Source organism: Bos indicus, chromosome 8, assembly GCF_029378745.1.
Source record: "Bos indicus isolate NIAB-ARS_2022 breed Sahiwal x Tharparkar chromosome 8, NIAB-ARS_B.indTharparkar_mat_pri_1.0, whole genome shotgun sequence".
NCBI lineage: Eukaryota > Metazoa > Chordata > Mammalia > Artiodactyla > Bovidae > Bos > Bos indicus.
Window position 1 is genome coordinate 101,006,591 of NC_091767.1, and position 24,165 is coordinate 101,030,755.

A 24,165-nucleotide genomic window follows, 5' to 3' on the forward strand; every position below is an offset into this window, starting at 1 on the left:
GGAAAACAATAGAATGGGAAAGACTAGAGATCTCTTCAAGAAAATTAGAGATACCAAGGGAACATTTCATGCAAAGATGGGCTTGATAAAGGACAGAAATGGTATGGACCTAACAGAAGCAGAAGATATTAAGAAGAGGTGGCAAGAATACATAGAACTATACCAAAAAAATCTTCATGACCCAGATAATCACATTGGTGTGATCACTCACCTAGAGCCAAACATCCTGGAATGCAAAGTCAAGTGGGCCTTAGAAAGCATCACTGCAAACAAAGCTAGTAGAGGAGATGGAATTCCAGTTGAGCTATTTCAAATCCTGAAGATGATGCTGTGAAAGTGCTGCACTCAATATGCCAGCAAATTTGGAAAACTCAGCAGTGGCCACAGGACTGGAAAAGGTCAGTTTTCATTCCAATCCCAAAGAAAGGCAATGCCAAAGAATGCTCAAACTACCACACAATTGCACTCATCTTACACGCTAGTAAAGTAATTCTCAAAATTCTCCAAGCCAGACTTCAACAATACATGAACTGTGAACTTCCAGATGTTCAAGCTGGATTTAGAAAAGGCAGAGGAACCAGAGATCAAATTGCCAACATCCACTGGATCATGGAAAAAGCAAGAGAGTTCCAGAAAAACATCTATTTCTGCTTTATTGACTATGCCAAAGCCTTTGACTGTGTGGATCACAATAAACTGTGGAAAATTCTGAAAGAGATGGGAATACCAGACCACCTGACCTGCCTCTTGAGAAACCTGTATGCAGGTCAGGAAGCAACAGTTAGAACTGGACATGAAACAACAGACTGGTTTCAAATAGAAAAAGGAGTCTGTCAAGGCTGTATTTTGTCACCCTGCTTATTTAACTTGTATGCAGAGTACATCATGAGAAATGCTGGGCTGGAAGAAGCAGAAGCTGGAATCAAGATTGCTGGGAGAAATATCAATAACCTCAGATATGCAGATGACACCACCCTTATGGCAAAAAGTGAAGAAGAACTAAAGAGCCTCTTGTTGAATGTGAAAGAAGAGAATGAAAAAGTTGGCTTAAAGCTCAACATTCAGAAAACGAAGATCATGGCATCCGGTCCCATCACTTCATGGGAAATAGATGGGGAAACAGTGGAAACAGTGGCAGACTTTATTTTTTGGGGCTCCAAAATCACTGCAGATGGCGACTGCAGCCATGAACTTAAAAGATGCTTACTCCTTTGAAAAGAAGTTATGACCAACCTAGACAGCATATTAAAAAGCAAAGACATTACTTTGCCAACAAAGGTCTGTCTAGTCAAGGCTATGGTTTTTCCAGTAGTCATGCATGGATGTGAGAGTTGGACTACAAAGAAAGCTGAGTGCCAAAGAATTGATGCTTTTGAACTGTAGTGTTGGAGAAGACTCTTGAGAGTCCCTTGGACTGCAGAAGATCCAACCAGTCCATCCTAAAGGAAATCAATCCTGAGTGTTGAGTGGAAGGACTGATGTTGAAGCTGAAACTCCAATACTTTGGCCATCTGATGTGAAGAACTGACTCATTTGAAAAGACCCTGATGCTGGGAAAGTTTGAAGGCAGGAGGAGAAGGGGATGACAGAGGATGAGATAGATGGTTGGATGGCATCACCGACTAAATGGACATAAGTTTGAGTAAGCTCCGGGAGTTGGTGATGGACAGGGAGGCCTGGCCTGCTGCCATCCATGGGGTTGCAAAGAGTTGGACATGACTCAGCGACTGAACTGAACTGAAAAGCCAAAAGCCATATTACCAAATTATTCTAAAATAATATGTCTAGGTAACCCCCTTTAATGTAACAATGTCTTCAAGTAGGAGAATGGGAGGCTTGAGTATTGGTGATATATTCATAACAAAATTAGAGCAATTTGATCATATTTGTTTCTCAACTTTCATGGAAAAATGGACCTACTTTTAAGAGCATTAGGAAAACTTGAAAAGCTTTTGGAATAGTTGGAGTCAGGTAGGAAGAGACTTTCATTTGGAATGGATTGTGCCTGGGCAGTAATTCCTATTTCATCCCCAAATGCCTTCCTTGGAACATATACTTTGTAGGCCATGTCACTGTACCTGAATACTGTCACTTATTGGTATCAGATACCCCATGTAGAGAAGAATAAAACGATTCTCTAAATCATGTTTTGCACTGCTCACTATTAAGTGAAGAGAAAAGAGGCTGATTAAGTGGTGAAACCTCCCTTGAGTGAATAATTGAGAAATTTACATTTATTTAGGTAACTTTTCTGAGAATTGTATTTCTTTGTTAAAAATGCATCATAGGATCAAAATTATCTGGATTTTATTTCAAATAGATCATTTGATGATTTTCTTAACAGGTTCCGCTTTCCCTGAATTCTATTCAGTGGATGTTTGTGGAATATTTTTACTGTGTACAAAACACTGTGCTAGAATGCTATAGGTTTTACAAGGAAAAGGGCCTAGTTCTCATGGTTCAGAGTGGATGATACATGAATAAATACCTTATATTATAATAAAGATATGAAATATTATTTGGAGGATGGGAGGAGAAATTTATCTTGAGTATAATTGGGGAAAATTTTTTTAAAGGCAATAATGTTTAAAGGAATAGTATTTCTGGGGAAAGACAGGACAGAATCACATGGCTGAGAGGTGATAGTGTGGAGACATATTCAGGAAATGGTGAGTAGAATAATATCTTTAAGGATTCTAGGATTACTAGGGCTTCCCTGGTGACTCAGATGGTAAAGAACCTGCCTGCAATGCAGGAGACAGGATTTGATCCTTGGGTCAGGAAGATGCCCTGGAGAAGGAAATGGCAACCCACTCCAATATTCCTGACTAGAGAATTCCATAGACGGAAGAGCCTGGTGATGGGCTACAGTCCATGGGGTCCCAGAGAGTCAGACACAGCTAAGCTATGGGTCAAATTGTGGAGGAGTTTGAATCAGCTGTGGTCAACTCTATTTTGATGATGTAGGAGGCTGTAGAAGATCTTTTGAGCAAGACAATTCAACTCAACAACATATTTTTCAAGAGCTTGCTATGTAGGCTCTGCTTAGTGCTAGGAAGACAAAACAAAAAAACATATTCCCTTTCCTTTAGGAGCTTGCAGTCTCGGTAGTGAAGTATCACATCTGTATTTCAGAAATGTAATTGGTGTCAATATACATGATGCATGGGAGTGGGAAAAGAGTAGAACTAAGGAGATTAATTAGGAAAAAACTCCAAATACGAGGTGAAGGCCTTTATTTAGGGAAATAGCAATGGGAGTAGCAAGGAGAGGCATAATCTAGAGACGCTGCAGAGTTAAAGGGAGGATTTTGCTACTGATTAGCTTAGAATAGTAATGCCATAAACTAGGTGTAAAAATTAACAAAAATGTTAATTAAAATAGAGTTAGGAGACCAGAAGGAGGAGCTCTCATGTCCTACCATGACAGCAGAGTCCAGTAAGAAGAAAGACTTCCTCTTCTTTCCTGGCAAGAGTTCAGCCAATGAGAGACTGTCACAACTCCACTGATGAAAAGTCACTATACTTTGAACTCTGAACTCCTCCAATGGACTCTTTGTTTATTATAACTTTCCAACTTTCTTTTTCCCTCTTTAAAAGAGTTCCCTTCTCCTTTCTGGGCCTGGACTTGCACATGGTTTCCCATATTTCCCATGGTTTCTAATGTTGCAGACCCTAAATTGCAATTATTTGTTGATCCCATACAAACCCATTTTTACTGCGCAAATAACTGGCCATGTATTTGTTTTGCTGCTGCTGCTGCTAAGTCGTGTCCGACTCTGTGCGACCCCATAGACGGCCTCCTACCAGGCTCCCCCGTCCCTGGGATTCTCCAGGCAAGAACACTGGAGTGGGTTGCCATTTCCTTCTCCAATGCATGAAAGTGAAAAGTGAAAGTGAAGTCGCTCAGTCGTGTCCAACTCTTAGCGACCCCATGGACTGCAGCCCACCACGCTCCTCCATCTATGGGATTTTCCAGGCAAGAGTACTGGAGTGGGGTGCCATTGCCTTGGGGGAGGATACAAATTGTGTTTTGGATATGCAGAGTTTGAGGTACCTGTGGGATATTCATGTAGGCATTTCCAGTAGAATTCTAGAATATTGGTGCAGACTTTAAGAAAAGTTAGGAAAATGTTAAGGATTTTCTTAGACATGAAAGCTAAATTTGTGGGAAATGTCTGAGTTTATCAAAGAAAGAATATAAAGTGATAACAGTAGAGAACTGAGCCCTCCATTTGGAGAAACTATCTAAACGTCAGAGTGGGACATTGAACAAAGCCAAGAAAGAAGATTGATTAGAGATCACCAAGGTATTCCTCTATTCATATGTCATAAAATTTCTATTTTATAGTAGATATAAACAGTATATCTTCCATAAGTGAATATTTTTGATCAAGGGATATTTATTTTTATTCATATTCTGACATGTTTCCAAAAAATCTCAGAGGTAGAGACAAATTATGAATTTAAATTCATTAAAGGCTTTTAGAGTAGAAATTTAAGTTTAAAGAATATATGTTAATTTGAAAACCGTTCTTTATATGGCTTTCAATATTTTTTTAGTTTACCCATTTAATGTTTCTTCTCACAGGGCAGTTGAGTTTCATTATAATTTTGGTTTATGAAAAATACTCATGAACAAACATAGAAAAAGAATACCTTTACATCCAGTTCTTCTGATTTTAGCCCAGATGAAACCAAAGCTGCATAAATCAGTGCTAGGTGATGAAGAGTCTTTTCTGTAAGATGGTACCTAAAATATATATATATATATATATATATATATGTTATTATATTCTACTCATTTGATGTCTGATTGTACTTATTAAAAATTTATTTTATTTTCCACATGTCATAATGTCATATTTTTTGTCCACTCAGCACTCTTTTGTAAAAACAATTCCACCTCCTTTCTTCAATAGTACTGTTAAATCTAGAGAATGCTCTGTGTGGGGGGTGGGGGCGGGGTGGGGAGAAGTTTAACTTATCCTCTTACTGGCCCCAGGGATGGCTATGTGATTGAAACCTAGCCAAATAGAATACTTTATCTTCCTGGCCAAAGTATCAGGTTCAGATATGAACACATGACCAAAGTAAGAATAACTCGATTTCTCCCTGAGGCTTTTCCCTGAACTGTTGGGGGAAAAAAAACACTCTTTAAAATGATCATTATGTGACGTGATAGAAGTGTTAACTAACACCAAGGTGATAATTATAATTATATTGCAGTATATAAATACAGGGGCTTCTCCAGTGGCTCAGATGGCAAGGAATCTGCCTGCAGTGTGGGAGACCTGGGTTTGATCTCTGGGTTGGGAAGATACCCTGGAGAAGGGAATGGCTACCCACTGCGGTATTCTTGCCTGGAGAATCCCACTGACAGAGGAGCCTGTGAGGCTACAGTTCATTGGGTCGCAAAAAGTCAGACACGACTCAACGACTAAACGACAGCAACAAAACAACATATAAATATATCAAATCAACAGATTGTACTCCTTAAACTTACACAATCTTATAAATCAGTTATATCTCAATAATTCTTAAAAACACCCCTTTTTTCCTTCTATAGTTATTAAGCAGGTCAGATGTGACTCTTGAGCTGTGAGTGAATATTTCTATTACCTTTATCCACTTTAAGTACTCCAAGCAACAAAAAAGAAATTTATTGGTTCATAACACTATGGGTCCAGGAGAAGACATTGTTGGACCCAGGAATTCAAACCACGTCACTGAGGCAATGGCTTTCTTAATTTCCTGCCTCTTCCTTCATCTGCTGGCTTCTTTTCCAGGCAAGCTGTTTTCATAAGAGTGGCTGATAAGAGAGCCTGGCTCACTGTGCCTAAACTGTTTGTATGAACAATGTGGTTTCTATTGAACACTTGCTTTCTTTTTGGAGTCTAGAGTTTGTATTTGTGACTAGCTCTTAATAAATGCCCTGGGCACTCAGTGTCTGGTGAGATTCCTGATAGACAACATTTCACAAGTGTGGGCACAACTCGTTGCTGGGAAAATTAAGCATGTTCTGTGTGACTCTACTAGGAGAGGACTCTTGGAAGCTTCCTCCTAGTTTACCCTGGAATTTGCTCCATGCCCTTTCCCCCTTTGCTGAATTTGCTTTGTAACTGTTCACTGTAATAAATCATAGCCATGAGCACAAGAATATGCTCAGTGCTATGAATACTCCTAACAAAGCACCAAACTTGGGAGTTGTCTTGGGGATTCCTAGCACTTTTTCTCAAGCAAGAACTAATGGCATGAATGACTAAGGTAGTGATAACTGGAACAATTTATTTTGTAGTTTCAATTTTCCTCATTCGGTCAGTTAATTAAAATACTTTTAAAATGTTCCAATCTTCTAGAAATATAGAACTGAGATACCTAAAAGTCTGGAAAGAACTACATTTTAGAATAATATATTACTGTGAATAAGTGATAATTCTTCACATCCTGAACATAAATCTATCTCAGACTATACTTAATTAATTTTTTCATGAAAATCTGGATAAAAATAAGTGGAAATCTCCTCTTATCATCTCTTGTACTACATTTGCATCTCTAGGTGGATACCAATCTAAAAACAACTTAAAAAAATTTCAAATCAATTGTTTATCCAGAATACCTCCAAGTTCTTGATAAAACTTAAAATGCATTATAGCCTTTATTAATCTTCAAAGTGAAGATTTGAGACCTGAATAATTATTTTAATTTTTCAGTTCTGGTAGAAAGGAAAAACTAGGTTAAATGAGTGCTAGAGATTATTGTTTATAGAAGAAGGAATAAGAACCAAGTTGTTCATATTCTTACATTCTGACTTACACTTCTCCCCACATGATAATAGCTGTATATGAAGAGCTTGGTACAGTAAGATAAGCAAAAATGGAGTCAAACAAGAATGTTAAATAAGATATCTGTGCCTTATCTAATAACTAAAGAATATTTTTGAAACTTCTACTATGACTGATGTGGTATTGGTTACGTAGTATTGTAGGGATTAGAAAAGTGAATGACTAGTGTGCAGTTTAATTGGAAAGATTCATTCATTCAATCAAGAAGTATTTACCAAGAATCTATCATGTGAAAGCAACGTGGTCAGTGCTATAGGGCAAGGGCTCCAAAATGATAATATAAAACTAAACATGATAAATATCAAAGATGAGGAAAAAACAGGGAGCAAGGAGTTTGAAGGATGGAAAGTTTACAACTAAATATTGATCTGTATGCATGAGTGGAGGATACTGAAGAAAGGTCGAATAGAAAAAGTAGATTAGTCTTTAAAAAACGGGCCCAGTTTCACCAGATGAAATAGTTGGAGGAAGTAGGGACGATGGTGGGAGTTTCCCCAGTGACTAACCTGGTAAAGAACCCATCTGCCAAGCAGGAGTTGCAAGACACACGGGTTTGATCCCTGGGCTGAGAAGATCCCCTGGAGAAGGAAATGTCAACCTGCTCCAGTATTCTTGTCTGGAAAATTCCATGGAGAGAGGAGCCTGGTGGGTTACAGTCCATGGGGTCACAAAGAGTTGGACAGGATGGCGTGTGCATGCATATACAGGGAATATTGTAGAAAGATAGAACTGTATGAATAAAATTAGAAGTAGGAAAGCAAGGACCCTGTTTGCAAGCCAATGAGCAGAACTTCTGATTGAAATAGAAAGCAGTGAAAAGTACGCCTGAAAATATAGGTTGGGATTATATTCTGAAGATTTTGAATATTGGGGTGAATGGTCTATGTATTCAGTAAATAATGGGGAAATCATTGAAGGTATTTTATCAGGGCGAAATAATATGAGCCTGGTTGTGGGAATATTAATTGTGTGTATGACGGCTTATGGAGAGTAACACTGAGAGCCATCTGGAGGTGGGGAAACCATTGGTAGTTTGTTATAATTGTCCACATAAAATAATGAGAATCTGAATCAAAATGTTTGTAATACAGATAGAGTGAGGGGACAGATGAAAGAGAAAGTACTCTGGTTGAATCTATAGCATTTGTTTTCCAGTCTTGGTGACTAAAAGGGAGGCAATGGTCATAAATAGCTAAAGGAAAGAAAAGAGCAGATACTTTTTGGGCAGGAATAGAGAATATAGTGAATTCATACTATGTAAAATTTGAGAGCCTGTGGAATATCAGAATGGAAATATAATATGTAAAGTTAGAGACACATGTCAGAGATTTCAAAGAGAGACTACAGCTGCAGATACAAATACAGTAATTATATGCAGAAAGATGTTGACTAAAGCTATCGAGAGGATAAGATTTCTAATGGACAAAATAGAAGGAAAAAAAGAGATTTCAGATCTATTTCGAGACTGGGACAAGGAAGCAGAAGAGGTAAAGTCAGAGAAGAAATGGTGAGATAGAAGATCAGAAACATGCAAGTGCCATGGAACCGAAGAGTTTTGAGACAGAAGGCACTGACAATAGTCTTAAATACTTCAGGGCAGTGAAGTGGAAATATTTTTGGAGCTGATCATCAAAAAGCCACAAATAATGAGTGACCTCTGAGAGAGAGAGATCAGTATAGAGGTAGAGACAAAAGCTAGATTTCAAAGAGTAAAAGGAGAAAGTGAAAGCAGTACATTCATAAAACTCAGAATGAGGGAAAGGAGAGACACATGATGGTAACTAGAGCCAGTGTCTTGGCATGGGTTTTGGGGGTAATTTTTCAGTTAAGAGCATCAGTGGAAGAAAGTATAGTAAGATGCTAGTTAGTGTATTTTCACACGATTTTTAGGGAGGAGTGATTTAAGAATGACTTGTTAGATTGGTGCAAAAGTAATTGCTGTTGGTGCAGAAGAAATTGAGGTTAAGCAGTTGGTGCAAAAGTAATTGTGGTTCAAAAGTAATTGCGGTTGGTGCAAAAGTGATAATAATTGCGTCTGGAACAAAAGTAACAGGTTGGTGCAAAAGTCAACTGCAATTATTTTTGGACCTCAATTACTGTTGCACCAACTGCAATTTTACTTTTGCACCAACCTAATAACAGATGGGAGAAGGCAATGGCACCCCACTCCAGTACTGTGGCCTGGAAAATCCCATGGATGGAGGAGCCTGGTAGGCTGCAGTCCATGGGGTCGATAAGAGTCGGACATGACTGAGCGACTTCACTTTCACTTTCCACTTTCATGCTTTGGAGAAGGAAATGGCAACCCACTCCAGTGTTCTTGCCTGGAGAATCCCAGGGACGGAGAAGCCTGGTAGGCTGCAGTCCATGGGAGTCACACAGAGTTGGACACGACTGAAGCGACTTAGCAACAATAACAGATGAGTCCAGAATTAAAAATGAACAAAAAGTGAAACACTTAAGACAACAAATTCTTAGTGAGGAAAAGGAGGGGAAGATGATTTGTTCTATTTCCAGGGGAAATAGATCATCTCCAAAATTCTGATTTGTCTTCCTATGGACTTGCTTCCACCTTGAGAATCCCTTACTTAGAGCAAACTAGGTGAACAAGAGGAAAATTGACATAGCTACTTTTGTTCAAAGAAGAAGACTGAATAACTTAACAGATATATATGTGACTTTGGATGGAGAAGTGTTACTTACTCTGAGTTTAATGGCTTTTTGGCATATAAAATTATCCAACAATAGCTGTACTGGAATGATAATGCCATCAGTCTCATAATGATATTGTCTGATGCCTTCTCACAGTTTAATTCTTCTAGGTCCTACCAGAAAATAAATAAAAATATTCACTAGGTTGACCAGTTCTTATAAAATTATTGTTATTATATTTCAAGAACCTATAATATATAAATTATAACTTGAGAAGAAGCATGGGTATGGGCTTTTTATGGAAAAATGAAAGTCATACTGAAAGCAGTAGGGGAAAAGCTACAATAGATGTAAAACCGTTAATGACGGCCTCAGCTAGGAAGGTTCATGAACCTCCCAAAGTCCTAGACAGGAAGAAAGCAGCCTACAGAGTGCTCCTATTTGGGCAAAATCCTCTGTAGACTGGGATCTGACTACTCTTAAGGACAAAACCCTGTGGGATGATCTGTACTGAATACTTATTTAAGGAAGATGAAAATGCAGCTAATAGATTTATTGGAATTTTTGCTGATGATCTAGAATCCCTTATCTCCTTTAACAAAATTAATTTTTGATAGAACAAATAATTCAGAAAGTGTTTTACTCTAACAGTAAATTATGTAATGTAAACGAGGATTAAAATTTTTCCCAAACAGGATATCCCTCCCACAAATAATTGTTATTTAAGAAATTTAAATATGTAAGACACAATATCCTATAAGAACTCTTCTAACAGTTTTTTGTTTCTGTCATATAATTCTTACATTATTATATTTGCTTGTCATCAGACTTCTACCTTAATGTATACTCCATACCATCAAACTGGTTTCTGCTCTCCAATCCCACACTATTAAATTAATTGTAATTTGCATTCCAATCAAGCAAACATATCAGGGAGATTCATATACCTTAAATTAAAAAATATATGAATTTTTAAAGAAATCTTCTCTCTCTTTTAAAAAACTGCCTTATTTATAGTCAATCCCCACTTTAGAGGAAATCTCATATTATCAGTTACAGACTAGTATGTTACTTCCTTTTAAGAAACAGTGGCTAGAATTTGATTTTTAAAAGTTTTAACACTATAATTATTCTATAAATGTATTTTAAAATAGGTCAGTACATAATATTAAAGATTTTATATTTGCTCTATCTTCTTAAAGTATGTTAAAAAAGCTGGAATCAAGATTGCAGGGAGAAATATCAATAACCTCAGATATGCAGATGACACCATCCTTATGGCAGAAAGCGAAGAACTAAAGAGCCTCTTGATGAAAGTGATAGAGGAGAGTGAAAAATCTGGCTTAAAACTTAACATTCAAAAAACTAAGATCATGGCATCCAGTCCCATCACTTCATGGCAAACAGATGGGGAAACAATGGAAACAATCACAGACTTTCTTTTCTTGGGCTCCAAAATCACTGCAGATGCTGTCTGCAACCATGCAATTAAAAGGTGCTTGCTCCTTGAAAGAAAGGCTATGACAAACTTAGACAGCATATTAAAAAGCAGAGACATTACTTTGCCGACAACGGTCCATCTAGTCAAAGCTGTGGTTTTTCCCATAGTCATGTATGGATGTGAGAGTTGGACCATAAAGAAAGCTGAGTGCCGAAGAATTGATGCTTTTGAACTGTGGTGCTGGAGAAGACTCTTGAGAGTCCCCTGGACTGCAAGGAGATCAAACTAATCAATCCTAAAGGAAATCAGTCCTGAATATTCATTGGAAGGACTGATGCTGAAGCTGAAGCTCTAATACTTTGGCCACCTGATGCGAAGAACTGACTCATCAGAAAAGACTGGTGCTGGGAAAGATTGAAGGCAGGAGGAGAAGGGGACAACAGAGGATAAAATGGTTGAATGGCATCACTAGCTGGACACGAGTTTAAGCAAACTCCGGGAGTTGGTGATAGACAGGGAAGCCTGGCGTGCTGCAGTCCATGGGGTTACAAATAGTCAGACATGACTGAGCAACTGAACTGAACTGACATAATATTAAAGAGTTTCTATTTGCTCTGCCTTCTTAAAGTATGTTAAAAATTATAAGGTATTGAAAAAGGCTGGTAATAGCCATTTCTCACAGTGATGATTTTAGCACTTATGGCCCTTTTGCAAAGTTTTGGAAGAAATCATGAATAGAGTGTAGTTAAAACGAAGATCATGGCATCTGGTCCCACTGGAGTGGGTTGCCATTTCCTCCTCCAATGCATGAAAGGGAAAAGTGAAAGTGAAGTCGCTCAGTCATATCCGACTCTTAGCGACCTCATGGACTGAAGCCCACCAGGCTCCTCCGTCCATGGGATTTTCCAGGCGAGAGTACTGGAGTGGGGTGCCATTGCCTTCTCCCGTGCTGCAATTCATGGGGTCGCAAAGAGTCGGACACGACTGAGCGACTGAACTGAACTGAAGCTCTTCCAACTATAGTCTCTGATAATGTTTACATGGTTACACATACATTTTAATACATTTGATTTACATTTTTTTACTGTATAGTTTTACCTGCAAAATTACAGCAGAGTGCTCATCAATTGTCATCACCACATAATGCTCTGTACCTCCAAAGAGTTTCAGTGACTCGCTGCAGCATCTCTCCACTAGTGTGATGTTATAGCTGTAAAATACAGTATTTTGGGGTGACATATGGCTAAGAAAAATTCTTTAAGAAAAACTAGATTGTCCTCTGGCATATCAGACTATTTGAATGACTTTGCAAATTTCATACGTCAATTTATTCTACTTTATAAACTTGAGTTTATGAATAATTCAGACTATGAATTATATAGACTATGAATTATTCAGTCTATGACAGATTAGTTGAGATATGTGCTGCCTTATGTATTTTGCCAAATATTACTGTATATGATACTATTATAAATGTCTTTTGTGTTTGCTTGGTTTTGGGGTTTTGGGGGGCTGTGCCTTTGTCAGTGCCTGCACAGCTTGTGGGATTTTAGTTCTCCCACTAAGGACTGAACCCAGCCCTAGGTAGTGAGAGCAGGGAGTCCTAACCACTGGACGACCAGGGAATCCCCCTATTATAAACATCTTGATCAATTTATTCTGTCTCCATAAGTAATAATTCATTAAATCAAAACATTCTACATTTATCAGAATTTTATTTTCTTCCTCCTAAAAGCTCATAGTTTTCTTGAATGCCCCACAGTCTTGAGATACAAAAACAAAAGCATGGAAAATAGATCTGCATTTTAACTAAGGTCACAGCATATCCTTCCTTGATATAGAGAGCCCAATGTCTAATCTTTCTGTGACAACTTATATGCTATGATAAAGTTTTTATATCAGTTGGAAGGCCTAAAAACTCGAGAATTCATTCAGAACTTCATAATCTTGATTCCAAGGCAGTATTTTTTTTAAGTCTTTATTGAATTGGTTACAGTTATACTTCTGTTTTATGCTTTGCTTTTTTTGGCAGTGAGGCATGAGGGATCTTAGCTCCCCAGCTAGGGATTGAACCAGCACCTCCTGCATTGGAAAGCAAAGTCCTAACCACTAGACCACCAGGGGAGTCCCTAAGCAGTATTTAAAGTCCTCTAAATCAGAATACTCATTCTCAATATCAGTGACCCAAAGATATGACCATGCAGTTCGCAGAAACCACCCCCAACATAAAATATTCATATTTGTTGGTAACAGTAGAAATACAATTAAAATATGAATTGAAATAAATATTATTTCTCTACAAAATTGATATATACCAAAAAAGACAATATTCAATATGTATGATGGTATGCTATAGGGAGAGAAGTATAAATTGACATAAACTCTATGGAAAACTATCTTGTGTGATGTAATTCCAGGCCTGAATCAGAAAGAAATAGTGCCACATTATAACATAATATTTAGTCCATTAGGGTATATATATATCTTCGTAAAGTTATGGAATCAATAACTTACTTGGATTCTAACAACTGTAGTATTTCTGGAGTATTAAGAAGTCCTTCAGATGCAAAAAACATATATGGAATCTGAATTTCCAAGAGAAAACCACCAAAACTATCAAGCAAGCTGCTTCCTAAATATGAAAAACATGATCAATATGTCTCTTTTTTCTCCTCCCTCTGTTCTTCCTCTTTTTACTAAACATGAGAATAACAGACGTATATTCAAGGAGTAGTATAAAAATAAAACATGTTCATTGAAAAAATATGAATTCAGAATAAAGGCCTGAAGAATAAAATAAAAACCACATGTTATTCTACTGCTGGTGCCGCTGCTAAGTCGCTTCAGTCGGGTCCAACTCTGTGCGACCCCATAGACGGCAGCCCACCAGGCTTCTCTGTCCCTGGGATTCTCCAGGCAAGAATACTGGAGTGGGTTGCCATTTCCTTCTCCAATGCATGCATGCTTGCTAATTCACCTCAGTTGTGTCCGACTCTGTGTGACCCCATGGACAGCAGCTTACCAGGCTCCTCTGTCCACGGGATTCTCTAGGCAAGAATACTGGAGTGGGTTGCCATTTCCTTCTCCATGTTATTCTACTATCCAGAAATAAAACATTTATTACTTATTAAAACTACTATATACTAAGAACAGAGTTCAATATATACTTCCAAACTATTTTCATATATTTTACTTGTCTATACTTATACATGTACATGCACTTGAAAAAATAAAGGAAAAAATAGGATCATACTCTGCCTGAATATTAGTATCTGCCTTATTCAATTAGTATTTATTGGACATTTCCTGTATAAATATATATACTGATTTATATCAAAATTTAAAGTATGTACAATAATCCATAAGTGTTATAGATGAATAGGACAAAAATTATATGCCTCAATAGATAAGTGGATGAAGGACATAAACAGGCAGTTTACAGAAGAATGGCTATGCAAGATCAATTCACTTATGAAATGATACAGATAATCAAAGAAATGCAAATTAACACAACTGTAAAACATTATCCATCTCTAATCCTCTCAGAAATTTAAAAGATTAATAATACCTACTCAAAGTAAAAACATGAGGGAAAAGATCCTCTCATACTTTCTGCATAGATATAAACTGGGATAGAATTTCTGCAAAGATATTAGCAATATATAAACGTGTGTACACCTTTGACCCAGAAACTCATTTTACCTTAGAGTTTTTACTTCTGAGAACAAATACATAAAGATATATAAGATACATAAATTCCTATAAATCTTATGGTATAATAGTAGAAAATCAAAGCATTGTAAATGACCCAAATAAGGAATTGTTTGAATAATTTAAGTTCAAAGGTGAATGCTTATGTATTATCCTTTCTTGGACCCATGTTTTAATCATTTAATGATGTTCACAAATTCTAAAAGAGTAGGACATGACTTAGCAACTGAACAGCAACACTTAATTCTGTATATCAAGGATTCCAAAGTAATAATTACGGTGACTGTATTTTTAGAATTGAGTTGCAATGTCTCAGAATTAAAATTTCCTACTCGAGGTGGGTGGAAAGTAACTTACGGCAAGTTTTGAAAGAGAGGAGCACTGTGACTAAACACATATAGGGTTTTTCATGTAGTGGATCTGAGAATTCACAACCTTAATCATGTGAAGCACTACTGAGAAACACAAAGAAACCTAATGCTATGTAAAGTGGTTTAGACTCTTTTCCAAGCATTTGTGCACAGTTTTTGTTGCATATTAAAAGTTCTCTGTGTCAGTCAACATACTATTACATATTTTCCCTGAAATTCAGTAAAAATACTGTTGCATAAAAGTCAGATTAAGATTCAGTTCAGTTCGGTTGCTCAGTCGTGATTAAGATTAGACATAATTAAATTGTGTTATTATAAGTAAAATTTAGAAGTTAAAGCAATGAACACAAATGGAATCAGTAAAGGTTAGTTTCAAAAGAGGAATATGAGGTCAGAGATAGTTAAAGTCTTTGTTCAAGGTCACACAGATGATGGTGAAGTTAGAGCTTGAACTCTAGTCTTCTAATGCTATAGCTTATTCTCTTTCCATAAATAAGAAATTAAAAAAAACAGAAAATTTTTATGGTCATGGAGCAAAAAAAAAGAATTTAAATTATATTCTTACTCTTTAAAACTGTGTCTGGAAGAATCACTTTAAAGGCCATGTAAGGAATATTCAATTTTTCACAATGTTCAGTCCAACAAGAGTTTTCTACAAAATTATATTCCACCACAAATGAGAAATTACTCCAGGGGAAATCTGCTCCAATGTACTGATTGGGTGCAACTACACAGAAACTTGTACTAAAGACAAAAGAAAGCCGAGAAAAGAGAATTAGACTTGTATCATTGTACCCTTGGAATGCGAAAAGACGACTGCTTTGGCTATTTTATAGAAATTCTTCTCTAATCTATGCCCACTTATCTTGGAAAGACACATGTATTTCCTGTTGATTTGTTCTCCAATTGTGCTAATGTCTTTTCATCTTTCTTTTTGATGGTCATACTTTTAAAAAAATATAAAAAATATTTATATATAAAATATATAAAAAGAATATAAAAAAACCATGGACTTTTTTCACATCCTCAAATGCAAAGGACCCTATTTTATTATCTGATTCTTATCAATAATACACAAATCACCATGAGAAATCAATCTCATTTTCTTACAGATGGGAGATTTTAATCTTTGATAATCTATATATTAACAGTAGAATATTACCTGACAACTTTGAAATGTTTTTTTTTTTTCCTCAATGGGCTTCATAAATAGTTTAACAACCAAATGATGGATACTTAAATATCTTGAGTTTATCTTTCCCATCTTCAAATTTCATACAACATAGCATTTACTATAATTAAAATTCTCTACCGCTGCTTTCTATCTAGAAATAATTTCTACATAAAGTAAGGCAAAGTAAAAACATTTTTAGACAAGCAACACTAAATTTATTATTAGTAGGCTCTCACTGAAAGAATTTCTAAAAGATGTACTACAGGAGAAGGAAACTCAAAAAGAAGGAAGAAAATGTAAGAAGTAATGCTGAACAAAAACACTGGTTAAAAATAAGGGTAGGTCTAAAGAGGTACTCCTTGTACCGACACTAACAATAGAAATGATAATCTGGAGATATTAAAAAAAGATTAAGCAAAAATTCTGGACAACAATAATACATAAGGCAATGAACTTAGTTAAGGAATTTTTTCAGGAAGAGGGTAAAGGCATACATTAATTCCAGGTGTTATTAAACTTTTTTTTTTAAGTTCTAGGAGAAATTGTGCTTTTCCTATGGATCTGGTATGTCTGTTACCCATAGATGAACAAGTACATTTTCACCTGTTTAAAACACCTTCGGATTCCAGAAAGTCTTTTCTTTTGTTTGAATGTAAGACAATCAGTGTCAAACCTGTTGGGGGAAGAAAAGAGAAATACGAAAAGTTTTTTTTTCAGTATATTTTCGTATCTATTTTTAGGTCATATATTTTACTGCCATAAAAATAAATTAAAGGCCCGTGAACAAGGATTATTTTTCTAAGTCTAGGAAATCAGAAAGTTTGAGCCATGGGCACTATTTCTGGTGTGTGTGTATGCTGTGTGATTATAAGCAGGGAAATTCTGAATTTATTATATAAAATAATAAAATGGATTAAAAACCTAATGCTAAAGTAATGAAACACACCAGTTCTGTGTAGTTCATTTTACTTTGCGAAAAATTATGGTAGATTTTACCTTTCCTTTAGCCAAAAATTTTGTATATAACTAGACAGCAAGAGATGATATTTCACTATGATAGGAAATTTTTTCCTTTCTACTTGCTGTGTAAGAAAAAGAGGTCTTATTGTATACTACCTGTTTCGTAGATTCACTCATGCTTCTCAATTATATTTAAATTACTTACATTATTTGTTATATTTTGAAAAAATATATTAAAATTTATTATACCTACATGTACCGTTTATTTTTGGTAGACATAGTTGGTTTAAGAATAGCTAATTCCAGTTCATATAAATTCTACACTCTATTCATGAACTTTTGTCAACTGTAGAGTTCTCAAAGGTGTGATATAGTAATGTTTAATAAGTTCATGTTTTTGTTTGCTTGACTTTATATGACAGTAGTTTTGGTGATAATAAGAAGGAAGTTAGTACTATTTCTCTTTTATAATTTGTTCAGTTCAGTCCAGTTGCTCAGTCCTGTCCGACTCTTTGCGACCGCATGAATCGCAGCACGCCAGGCCTCCCTGTCCATCACCAACTCCCGGAGTTTACCCAAACTCATGTTCATCGAGTTGGTGATGCCGTCCAAACATCTCATCCTCTGTCATCCTCTTCTCCTTCTGCCCCCAATCCCTCCCAGCATCAGGGTCTTTTCCAATGAGTCAACTCTTCGCATCAGGTGGCCAAAATGTTGGAGTTTCAGATTCAGCATCAGTCCTTCCAATGAACACCCAGGACTGATCTCCTTTACGATGGACTGGTTGGATCTCCTTGCAGTCGAAGAGACTCTCAAGAGTCTTCTCCAACACCACAGTTCAAAAGCATCAATTCTTCGGCGCTCAGCTTTCTTCACAGTCCAACTCTCATATCCATGCATGACTACTGGAAAAACCATAGCCTTGACTAGACAGACCTTTGTTGGCAAAGTAATGTCTCTGCTTTGTAAAATGCTATCTAGGTTGGTCATAACTTTCCTTCCAAGGAGTAGACATCTTTTAATTTCATGGCTGCAATCACCATCTGCAGTGATTTTGGAGCCCCCCAAAATAAAGTCAGCCACTGTTTCCACTGTTTCCCCACCTATTTCCCATGAAGTGATGGGACCAGATGCCATGATCTTAATTTTCTGAATGTTGAGCTTTAAGCCAACTTTTTCATTCTCCTCTTTCACTTTCATCAAGAGGCTTTTGAGTTCCTCTTCACTTTCTGCCATAAGGGTGGTGTCATCTGCATATCTGAGGTTATTGATATTTCTCCCGGCAATCTTGATTCCAGCTTGTGCTTCTTCCAGCCCAGCATTTCTCATGATGTACTCTGCATATAAGTTAAATAAGCAGGGTGACAATATACAGCCTTGACGTACTCCTTTTCTTATTTGGAACCAGTCTGTTGTTCCATGTCCAGTTCTAACTGTTGCTTCCTGACCTGCATATAGGTTTCTCAAGAAGCAGGTCAGGTGGTCTGGTCAGGTCATCTCTTTCAGAATTGTCCACAGTTTATTGTGATCCACACAGTCAAAGGCTTTGGCATAGTCAATAAAGCAGAAATAGATGTTTCTCTGGAACTCTCTTGCTTTTTCGATGATCCAGCGGATGTTGGCAATTTGATCTCTGGTTCCTCTGCCTTTTCTAAAACCAGTTTGAACATCTGGAAGTTTACAGTTCACGTATTGCTGAAGCTTGGCTTGGAGAATTTTGAGCATTACTTTAGTAGTGGGGGAATTTTGAGCATTACTTTACTAGCGTGTGAGATGAGTGCAATTGTGCGGTAGTTTGAGCATTCTTTGGCATTGCCTTTCTTTGGGATTGGAATGAAAACTGACCTTTTCCAGTCCTGTGGCCACTGCTGAGTTTTCCAAATTTGCTGGCATATTGAGTGCAGCACTTTCATAGCATCATCTTTCAGGTTTTGAAGTAGCTCAACTGGAATTCCATCACCTCCACTAGCTTTGTTTGTAGTAATGCTTTCTAAGGCCCACTTGACTTCACATTCCAGGATGTCTGGCTCTAGGTCAGTGATCACAGCATCGTGATTATCTGGGTTGTGAAGATCTTTTTTGTACAGTTCTTCTGTGTATTCTTGCCATCTCTTCTTAATATCTTCTGCTTCTGTTAGGTCCATACGATTTCTGTCATTTATCGAGCCCACCTTTGCATGAAATGTTCCCTTGGTATCTCTAATTTTCTTGAAGAGATCTCTAGTCTTTCCCATTCTGTTGTTTTCCTCTATTTCTTTGCATTGATCACTGAGGAAGGCTTTCTTATCTCTTCTTGCTATTCTTTGGAACTCTGCATTCAGATGCTAATATCTTTCCTTTTCTCCTTTGCTTTTCGCTTCTCTTCTTTTCACAGCTATTTGTAAGGCCTCCCCAGACAGCCATTTTGCTTTTTTGCATTTCTTTTCCATGGGGATGGTCTTGATCCCTGTACAATGTCACGAACCTCATTCCATAGTTCATCAGGCACTCTATCTATCAGATCTAGGCCCTTAAATCTATTTCTTACTTCCACTGTATAATCATAAAGGATTTGATTTAGGTCATACCTGAATGGTCTAGTGGTTTTCCCTACTTTCTTCAATTTCAGTCTGAATTTGGCAATAAGGAGTTCATGATCTGAGCCACAGTCAGCTCCTGGTCTTGTTTTTGTTGACTGTATAGAGCTTCTCCATCTTTGGCTGCAAAGAATATAATCAATCTGATTTCAGTGTTGACCATCTGGTGGTGTCCATGTATAGAGTCTTCTCTTGTGTTGTTGGAAAAGGGTATTTGTTATGACCAGTGCGTTTTCTTGGCAAAACTCTATTAGTCTTTGCCCTGCTTCATTCCGTATTCCAAGGCCAAATTTGCCTGTTACTCCAGGTGTTTCTTGACTTCCTACTTTTGCATTCCAGTCCCCTATAATGAAAAGCACATCTTTTTTGGGTGTTAGTTCTAAAAGGTCTTGTAGGTCTTCATAGAACCATTCAACTTCAGCTTCTTCAGTTTTACTGGTTGGGGCATAGACTTGGATTACTCTGATATTGAATGGTCTGCCTTGGAAATGAACAGAGATCATTCTGTTGTTTTTGAGATTGCATCCAAGTAGAAGGCATAATTCCCTTCTCAAAATGAGGGGATGAGTGTCATGGTAGGGCTGTATGGTATAGCCATTAGTATGGTAGGTATGGAAGCTAAGAACATATACAAAGATTACTGAAAAGTTAAAAGCCCATATAAGTTCAGGGAGCCTGATTTTGTAGTGGTACCAATCTACTTGATTTTCTCCAATAATGCACAACATCTTGGGTGTAGGGATAGAGAGATGAAATCTTGACTGATTCAGAGCTGAAGTTTAAATGGAAGGTACAATAGAAGGACAAGACTGCTTAAACTGATGGCCATCACCAAATATGGAAGAAGAAAGAAATGAAAAAAGGAGTTGAAAGTTTATCATCTTTAGAATGCTGAAGATCATGAAAGAGCCCGAGGTACCTATAGACAGAGAGTTTCAAGTTAGAGGCAGGATAGTTCTGCATTATCAAAAGTTTGATAGCAAAGCCAAGGAATGAGTATATTTGTTACGAAGACCAATGAAACTATAAGGTCAGGGTGTTGAATGAATCATTCACATTAAAGACATCTAGTTCAATGGCAGGACCAGGCAGGAATAAAGAGAGTACCATGAGCCGGGTGCAAAACTGTTCATGGATGATTGTGGGGTAATAGAGAATGACACGGCAATATGGCATAGCCTCAAAGGATGAGGAATAAAGTTTTGGAAAGGATAATGGAAAACACAAAATGGCCTTCTCATTCTTATATACATACAGAAAGTTATCAGCTTCTATATGAAAGGCATAAGGGGAAGCATTATCATCTAGGGAAAGTTGAGTTTCACTTAAAACAAGGAGGTGAAGAAGGAGGAGAGTTTCTATTTTAGCAATGGGTTCCACAGCACAAGATGGAAAGGGTTGACAGAGGGGGCAGTAGTTGGTGTAGAAGAGTTGAAAAATGACCCTGGAGCAAGAGAGATCAGATCAGATCAGATCAGATCAGTCGCTCAGTCATGTCCGACTCTTTGCGACCCCATGAATCGCAGCATGCCAGGCCTCCTGGAGAAGGGAATGGCAAACCACTTCAGTATTCTTGCCTTGAGAACCCCATGGAACAAGAGAGACTTAGGTTCAAATCCTGATTCCTTCACTTAACTTGTGATTTTGGCATGATACATCAACTTTATGAATTTTAGTTTCTTCATTTGTAAAAGCTGCCTTAATGAAACCTACTCATAGGTTTGTAAATAGTCTGTATTATTAGTAACTTTAACAATAAAAGATATCAACTGGTAATAATAATCATAATATATACATAAGTACATTATAGTATATTTACATTTCAGATTTACAGTCCACATTGATTTAAACACTGATTAGATCCCACCAAACTATATATTTTAAAGTATGAATTTTATAGTATGTTACTAATATCTTAATTAAAAACTTGGCTAGATCAATACATTTTTATATGTTCAAGCATTTGTTATTAAATTAAGCAAAATTTAAAACTCCCTACCTTCTATTTTGTTAAGGATTTTAATGAGTAAATGTTTTTCTCCATCTGAATCCATTCTTATTATAACCAGCACCTGATCAAAAGAATTTCATATATATCTGAATGATTATGCTTTGTAATATTCTTTTGCTACAGTGACAAAAATAACAAGCAACTGGTTACATGAAACTAATGACAATAAGTTGGTAAAGTAAATATTTGCATTGTAAAAGATAGCATTGCTTAAACACAAAGGAATACACTCTGGGAAGATCAAATGGATGTGAGAGTTGGACTATAAAGAAAGCTGAGCGCCGAAGAATTGATGCTTTTGAACTGTGGTGTTGGAGAAGACTCTTGAGGGTCCCTTGGATGGCGAGATCCAACCAGTCCATCCTAAAGGAGATCAGTCCTGGGTATTCATTGGAAGGACTGATGCTGAAGCTGAAACTCCAGTACTTGGCCACCTGATGCGAAGAACTGACTCATTTGAAAAGACCGTGATGCTGGGAAAGTTTGAAGGTGGAAGGAGAAGGGGACGACAGAGGATGAGATGGTTGGATGGCATCACCGACTCAATGGACATGAGTCTGAGTAAACTCTAAGAGTTGGTGATGGACAGGGAGGTCTGGCGTGCCGCAGTCCATGGGGTCGCAAAGAGTCGGACACGACTGAGCAACTGAACTGAACTGAACTGAAGATAAAATGTCAATGAGGAAAACATTTGGGGGCAGGGCATTCTTAGCATTCTTCAAGAATTCTAATATAGATGACTATATAAGTAGCCTCTGCCCATATTGTAAGTGCTAAATTTAACCCACACAGGTTTGAATTGCTCTTGTTTTTAAATGCATCCAGCCACTTTGTGTCTTTAGACTGGTGAACTCACTCCATTTACACGTAGGGTGATTACTGATACATGGGGACTTAGTACTGCCATTCTAGCTTTTGTTTTCTGGTTGTTTTATGTTTCCATTGTTTCTTCATGTTTCATTTTGGTTTGGTGGTTTTCTATAATGTTTTTTTCAGTTTCCTCTTCCTTATGTTTTGTGTCTCCATTCTAGATTTATGCTTGGTGATTACCATGATGTTTGTGTAAGATATGTCATAGGTACTATTTTACATAGTACTTTTTCTGCTGATAGCATCTTATCTTCATTTGCCTATATGGATTCTGTTCTTCTTCCCCTTTTGTTTTTGTTTTCTCAAATTCATTCCTTTTTATATTCTGTTTGTTACCAAATTGAAGTAGCTATTGTTTTTTTCTGATATTTTCCCTTTTAACCATTATGTTATATAAAGTGTTTAAAAACCTATTCTGATATACAGTTGCAATTTTCTAATTGTTTGTCTGTTTATCACCTTACTCAAAGTTTTGTGTACTTCTGCCTTTTGTTTCTGATAGAAGAGGTCCTTTCAATATTTCTTGTAAGGCAGGCCAGGTGTTGATGAAATCCCTCAGCTTTTGTTTGTATGCTGCTAAGTCGCTTCAGTCGTGTCCGACTCTGTGCAACCCCACAGACGGCTGCCCACCAGGCTCCTGTGTCCCTGGGATTCTCCAGGCAAGAATATTGGAGTGGGTTGCCATTTCCTTCTCCAATGCATTCGTGCATGCTACGTCACTTCAGTCGTATCCAACTCTGTGCGACCCTATGGACAGCAGCCCTCCAGGCTCCACTGTCCATAGGATTCTCCAGGCAAGAATATTGAAGTAGGTTGCCATTTCCTTCTCCCTTATGGGAAAGCCCTTATTTCTCCTTTATATCTGAATGATAAATTTGTTGGATAAAGTATTCTTGGAGGCCAGTTTTTATCTTTCAGTATTTTCAGGCTGTTATTCTACTTCTTCCTGGTCTGTGGAGTTTCTGCTAAGAAATCTGCTGATAGCTAATAGGGATTCCTTTGTGGGTTGCCATTCTTTTCTCACTGCTGCATTTAAAATTCCTTTTCATTGACTTTTGACAGTATCTTGGAGAAGATCCTTTTGCATTGAGGTAATTAGGTATTCTCTTGGCTTCATGGACTTGTATACCCAGTTCCTTCCCCAAGTTTGGGAAGTCCTCAGCTGTTATTTTTTTAAATAAACACTCTGCTACCTTCTGTATTTCTTATTCTTCTTCTCAGATAATTGTTTGTTTTTTTAAAAAATACTCAGCTGCATAAGTTGTTTATATATTTTGGAGATTAATCCCTTGTCAGTCACTTCATTTGCAAATATTTTCTCCCATTCTGTGGAATTTCTTTTTATTTTTAGTTTCCTTAGGTGTGTAAAAGTATCTAAGTTTAATTAGATTCCATTTATTTTTGTTTTTATTTTCATCACTCTGGGAGGTGGCTCAGAAAAGATCTTGCTGTGATTTACGTCAGAATGTTCCGCCTATGTTTTCCTCTAAGATTTTTATAGTTTCCAGCCTTACGTTTAGGTGTTTAATCCATTTTCAGTTTATTTTTGTATATG

General features: G+C 37.1%; 1 protein-coding gene across 2 annotated transcripts in view; it reads right to left on the reverse strand.

Moving 5' to 3' along the window:
* SHOC1 (shortage in chiasmata 1) overlaps positions 1-24,165 on the reverse strand; it is an 83,703-nt gene that overhangs the window by 11,264 nt on the left and 48,274 nt on the right. For both annotated transcript variants that reach the window (XM_070795276.1, XM_070795275.1), the window contains exons 17-23: positions 21,729-21,801; positions 16,797-16,866; positions 15,585-15,763; positions 13,452-13,569; positions 12,036-12,147; positions 9,548-9,669; positions 4,659-4,752 (exon numbers count right to left, since the gene is read on the reverse strand). In XM_070795276.1, coding sequence (XP_070651377.1) covers positions 4,659-4,752; positions 9,548-9,669; positions 12,036-12,147; positions 13,452-13,569; positions 15,585-15,763; positions 16,797-16,866; positions 21,729-21,801 — 768 coding nt within the window. The remainder of the gene's footprint in view (positions 1-4,658; positions 4,753-9,547; positions 9,670-12,035; positions 12,148-13,451; positions 13,570-15,584; positions 15,764-16,796; positions 16,867-21,728; positions 21,802-24,165) is intronic.